The sequence below is a fragment of the Mytilus galloprovincialis genome, chromosome 9, assembly GCF_965363235.1.
Source record: "Mytilus galloprovincialis chromosome 9, xbMytGall1.hap1.1, whole genome shotgun sequence".
Classification (NCBI taxonomy): domain Eukaryota; kingdom Metazoa; phylum Mollusca; class Bivalvia; order Mytilida; family Mytilidae; genus Mytilus; species Mytilus galloprovincialis.
This window is the reverse complement of record NC_134846.1, coordinates 90,927,218-90,933,218: the sequence shown is the minus strand read 5'-3', so window position 1 is coordinate 90,933,218 and position 6,001 is coordinate 90,927,218. Positions and strand designations below refer to the sequence as shown.

General features: G+C 31.3%; 1 protein-coding gene and 1 long non-coding RNA gene across 7 annotated transcripts in view; one reads left to right on the top strand and one right to left on the bottom strand.

The window, feature by feature from the left end:
• Positions 1-6,001, top strand: part of LOC143046340 (leucine-rich repeat serine/threonine-protein kinase 1-like) — a 139,479-nt gene that overhangs the window by 88,571 nt on the left and 44,907 nt on the right. For 3 of the 6 annotated variants that reach the window (XM_076219461.1, XM_076219462.1, XM_076219457.1), the window contains exons 1-3: positions 2,263-2,371; positions 4,900-5,095; positions 5,772-5,812. In XM_076219461.1, the coding sequence (XP_076075576.1) occupies positions 4,906-5,095; positions 5,772-5,812 (231 nt within the window). In that variant the 5' untranslated portion in view covers positions 2,263-2,371; positions 4,900-4,905. Of the gene's footprint in view, positions 1-2,262; positions 2,372-4,899; positions 5,096-5,771; positions 5,813-6,001 lie in introns of those variants that run through there. The other 3 variants (XM_076219460.1, XM_076219459.1, XM_076219463.1) reach the window with 3 other exon arrangements.
• Positions 2,510-5,903, bottom strand: LOC143046349 (uncharacterized). Its single transcript, XR_012969132.1, has 2 exons — positions 5,277-5,903; positions 2,510-2,895 (listed from the first exon to the last, which is right to left on the bottom strand). It is a non-coding gene; the product is annotated as an uncharacterized LOC143046349 (long non-coding RNA).

Here is a 6,001-nt window from a genome sequence, read left to right as displayed (position 1 = left end):
ACTGTACCCTTAAACAACTTTTTACAAATGCGATATTTCATTATAATTTTTATATTAATGTTGTTTATCGAGCCCGTAAGTTTAGATGTGACACATACAACCATTTATATAGAATTTAGGTCTGTTTATATCATGTCAACTGTAGGAAAAAGAAGTAGCAAGGTGATTTCGAATTTCGGATGGTGTATGGTGTTGGCATGAGTTATAAATGTATTTCTTAAATTTACCCATAAATATGTAAGCCTACGATAGAGTAATTTTGGTACCAATAGCAGTGTCATTTATTTGTGTTAATAGTATCCATCAAATTAATGTGAAGTTGTATTTCTTCAGTACCAACGTGAGCATTTTAACCAGAAAGTCAATGGGAGGAGATTGTTTTGGGCAAAAATCTCATTCTTCTTTGTATGCCTCAATGCCATCTTCGTGGGGAATATTCGTGTAAAGAGGGGTGAAATGCGGCATAGAGACAAGTGTGGCAGGAAGAGGATTTAAGTCTTACATTTTTCTCATATAATCAGTTGTGTCTTTGATGTGAGATGGTAAATCATCAACATATTGACAAGATTTCATTCGGATGAAACGATTGAACTTCCTGCTTAAGTACCCTCACGAATTTCGGACACAAAAATCTGACAATAGATATTTGATGAAACGGTTTTTGTGTATTTCTACCAAATTATAGCAGTTATATATATATATTTCTTTGCAAAGCATGTTGTTGCAAGATCAGTTTCGGTAGAACCTTGTATCGTCAGGTTGACGTTCAGCCATGATTGAGATCATTTGAGTGTTGGCAGATTTATCGGATCGTTATTTTTTTCCATTGCAGCTCGTTCTTCGGGGTAAGATTGCCGCAAGATTTATTGTTTTCCAGGTATTTCTAAGAACATCTGATTCAAAATGGTAAAAAAGGATTCTAAGGTGGAAATTAGAGAATGCTCAATATTTGAATCCAAGTAAATTTGTAGTAGTACCTTTTTAAGACTTACTTGACTGAATCCACTTCGTCCCATAACCTTAAGCTTTTAAAGAAGTCAGTTTATAGTTATTCCCGTTATCTGAATTTTTTGAGTCACTATTCAAGTTTTCGTCAATTTTTTGTTCATGTTGTTATTTCCCTCAACGCTTAATAGTTCTTGATGCGGAGACTTTTTGTAAAATTTTCATATATTGGGACAGATAAAGTGTCCCCTCGACTGCAGAGATGTTTTCTCAACTGGTATTCAGATGATTGACTACACTACTTGAGTAAAGGACTGGATTTATCATTCGTATCCTGTGACCTATGTGTAAAGCGTCACCCTCTTGTCTTCTTTTCTTTAGATGGTACATAAGGGTGGTTGTTCCTAATGTCATCCCTACGAAATGTCTTTTTGTTTTTTAAGCAGATTTTAGGATTGTACAATAATGATGGTTATTGTTTTGTTTTGTTATGTTATGTTATGTTATGTTTTTTTTTTGTTTTTTTTGTTGTTGTTTTTTTTTTTGTATTTTGTTTGTATTTGTATTTTTGTTTTTGTTTTTTGTTTTGTTTATGTTTTTGTTTTTGATTTTGTTTTTTGTTTTGTTTTTGTTTTGTTTTGTTTTTGTTTTTGTTTTTGTTTTTGTTTTGTTTTGTTTTTGTTTTTGTTTTTGTTTTTTGTTTTTTTGATTTTGTTTTTTGTTTTGTTTTTGTTTTTGTTTTTGATTTTGATTTTGTTTTTTGTTTTGTTTAGGTTTTTGTTTTTGTTTTTTGTTTTGTTTTTTGTTTTGTTTTTGTTTTTGTTTTTGTTTTTTGTTTTTTGTTTTGTTTTGTTTTTGTTTTTGTTTTTGTTTTTGTTTTTATTTTGGTTGTTTTTGTTTTAATGAGCTGAGTGGATTGAGCTGTAAACTTCAAAACTCGTAATTTTTAAGTGCATTCACTTATTTTGTGGGTGAATACTATTTTTAAGTTTTGTTACGTTTTCTTACCGTTTTTATCTTCTGCATCTTTTTGTAACTTGATTAATAAATTTTAAATAAGAATGAATGAGGCGAAAATATTATTGCACCTTCTGATGTAATCAATTGAAGAAATGGTTTGAATCGGAAATGCTGTTTTGGTACGTTCTGGGTCTTTTGATTACAACAAAGAAATGTTCTAACGGTGAACATTACAACAAAGAAATGTTCTAACGGTGAACATTACAACAAAGAAATGTTCTAACGGTGAACATTCTTACCAAATCATTACATCTGGACATAAATTATATTATTTACTCGGAATACGTCGCGTTTCTTCCAGTCTTTATTCATAAACAGAAAGCAGTCACAAGATTTGTAGAAAACACAAACAAAAATAGATTTCTGCAATCAAATGGTTTGAATGAAAGGTTTGAATGAGATGAAGGTAACACAGAACTCTCATGACATTAAACATAAATCATACAGGGAAATAATACCTTTGAAAATTTGAAAAATCCAGGTTTTTTTCGATTTTTTGGGTGACAATTTTACAACTGTCAACTGAAAAACAGAACCAAAATAAAAGGTTTCAATCTTTTATTAACTAGATTTGAATGTTAGTTATTTATACAGATATGAGAAGAAATGGATTGTCATTTGCATGTGCTTTGGTATTCTCTTCTCCCTTTTGAATACACCTAAAAATGGTTAATTGAAACCTGTGCCAGTTGACCCTAGAATCTGTGTTGCTTAATATTTTTATGTCAAGCAACAATCACTTTTCCATTGTGGCATCAGATATTTTGTATTATGAAGTCACATTTTTACCAGAACCTTTGTCCAGTGGTAGCGTACAAATGGTGTTGATCATGGTGATAAGGTGTTTTATAAGTCTGCACATACAACGCATTTCATGTTTATGAATTTTCAATGTGTTTCAATTTTTCTCTGCATTAGGTATGACAGTATCTGAAATAAAATAAAGAATGTAATGTACAGACAAATTAACATAAGTTATACAACAACAACTAAATCCAAACAATCTATCATGCCATGATCTTCCAAGTTCTTATTTATAGGCAATGTCTGCACATACCCGCATGGGGGTACAAACAGTCAATGCCATTCGTATAGGCTACGCATACCCACATCAGGTTTTCTAATAAAAGGCTTTCAAATCAGGAATGATCAGGAATAAAAACGGAAATTATCGATAATGAGGGGATTTCTTGTAGAACGAGTGAAGAGTATGAAAAATAATATTTTTAAATTGTATTTATTAGATAATAATACATAATAACCATATTGCAAATTAAATGCACACTGATGGAAAATGAAACTTCACAGTCCCTGTAAATGAAAAACCTGCACAAAAATGTCAGTATTCACTTCAAAGTCTTACAAAACCTTTAAACAGACTTATTAAGAAGGGATATAGTTTTGATACTGTTGACAGGTCATTTATAAAGATTGCATATTTTGGCTTTAATATTGATTTACTTATAGGGTCTTTGCATCGGAACTAAACACAATTTTTTTTTTAAAACAGTTGTTGGCATGACACAGGTTATGTTCTTATCATATATTTTATGATAGTATGATACTAAACCCCTAACGGGAGGGATTGTGTCTGATATTCATATGATGAAGACATAATATTTCAATCAGTTTAATTGAAGTCTGGAGCTGGCATGTCAGTAAACTGCTAGTAGTCTGTTGTTATTTATGTATTATTGTCATTTTGTTTATTTTCTTTGGTTACATCTTCTGACATCGGACTCAGACTTCTCTTGAACTGAATTTTAATGTGTGTATTGTTATGCATTTAATTTTGTACATTAGCTAGAGATATAGGGGGAGGGTTGAGATCTCATAAACATGTTTAACCCCGCCGCAATTTTGCGCCTGTCACAAGTCAGGAGCCCCTGGCATGTTTGGCCTTTGTTAGTCTTGTATGACTTTTAATTTTAGTTTCTTGTGTATAATTCAGAGTTTAGTATGGCATCCATTATCACTGTACTAGTTTACATATTTCTTAAGGAGCCAGCTGAAGGACGCCTACGGGTGCGAGAGTTTCTCGCTACATTAAAGACCCATTGGTGCCCTTTCGGCTGTTGTCTGCTCTATGGTTGGGTTGTTGTCGCTTTGACACATTCCCCATTTCCTTTCTCAATTTTATGATAAAAATTAGTACTATTATAAAATGTAAATGCATATTTAAAGAATTAGATATTACTGAATTTGAAAACTACCCATATGAGATTTAAAAATAATCTTTTAGTGAAATGTAAAACAGAAACTGAAATTATAAAACATCTTAAACTACTGAAATTAAAGCTTGGATGTCTTTATAAAACTGAATGCAGGTAATAATGTCATAATAAACCAATTTTATAAGATTTATGTAACTAATTTAAAAGATTTTGAACAAATTTTATATATCCAATAGGTTTGTTTTGGCACATTTTTCAACCCTGCACATTTCAAATGTTACCAGTCCAAACAACATCGAACTCGAAAGTTGTCTATTTACTCCAAGTTTCTTTTATACAATTGTATAAAATTGATTGACTGATAGTTACAATTCTTCATGATAACTTTGAAATGTATACCTATATATAAATATTTATAAATTAAAACTTCTGAGTGGTTTGAGTCAATTTATTCACTAACCGCAACAAAATTTCGTTTATATGTGATCATATTTCACGTTTCATTCCCCATGTTCCCAATCGGATGCCATTTTATTGTGAAACCGGATGTGGGTACGCGTAGCCTACGAATGGCAATTTGACTATTCGTACCTGCATACGGGTGCGCGCAAACACTGCCTTATTTATATTGTATTAAAGTAGTTTTAAACATGGTCATAATTTTCATGAAAATTAATCAAGTGAAGACATTTACTGGATGATTTAATATTAAAATGACTCATCCTACTGAGATTTAATGTGTGAATTTTATGTTTTGTAGAAATAAATGTCTGACTTTACTGGAGAAGAATTAATACAAGCAGCCATCTATAATCAGCATGACCTTTTGACCTGTTTATTGGAAGGAGAATGTCAAAACTTCCTGAACAAGACTGATAGATGCCATAGAACTGCTATTTATACCAGCGTCTCTAATAATAGCTTCAGATGCTTGCAAATTCTATTGGAATATGGAGGTATAAAACTTGATCAGACATTTAAAACTGTGATCAAGGAATCCTTTATTTAAAGTTACAGTTAATATATAGATATAAGAAGATGTGGTATGAGTGCCAATGAGACACATCTCCATCCAAGTCACAATTTGTAAAAAGTTAATACATTCATTTTTCAAAGTTCAATTATGTACTTCCATACCTATTGTGTTCGGAGTGAACATGCTTCGTACATTTCATATGTCACAACTACCTGGTTGATTTTCATATAATTTTATATTGTATCTGGTACTGCTGAAGATGAAGGTCTCTTATGGACTGAAACCGGTCAGGCTATGAAACATCACCAGGCGCTGTTTATTATAATTTTTTGGCATATACTATATTTGTTAAATACTTTTACATTGATTTATTTTTTCGCTGATACACATAATTAATTTGGCTTCTACTAACGAAAACTCCATTTGCTGAAGATGTAGTTGATTATTTTAAAGATGACCACGATATTAAGGGGCAAAACCAAAATAGGTAAAAACATTGCAAAACAGTAAATAAGGAAAAGACCACAAACACTTAGCATAAAACTATTAAGAGCAACACTTTCTTAATGAAAAATGTTGAGGAATGTGAAAGTCAGGAGGTCCAAAGAAGGGAGTTTGACAAGAGCAATATTTGATTGATATTTGATATATTTCAGCTGATGCCAACATCCCCGCTAATGAACAATTTAACTGTATGGTAAGTTTGGAAGTATAAAGGACTTTATCACAACCTTTTAAAGATCAGTTAGTTTTAAGTATCAGATGTCAGGAATATTCACATTTTGTGTAGGAAAATCTATTTATATGAACTTGTTTCATACCAACTAAAATTACAGTTTGGCAAGAATCAATGTTAACTTTGATTTATCATATTTATTTATAAATA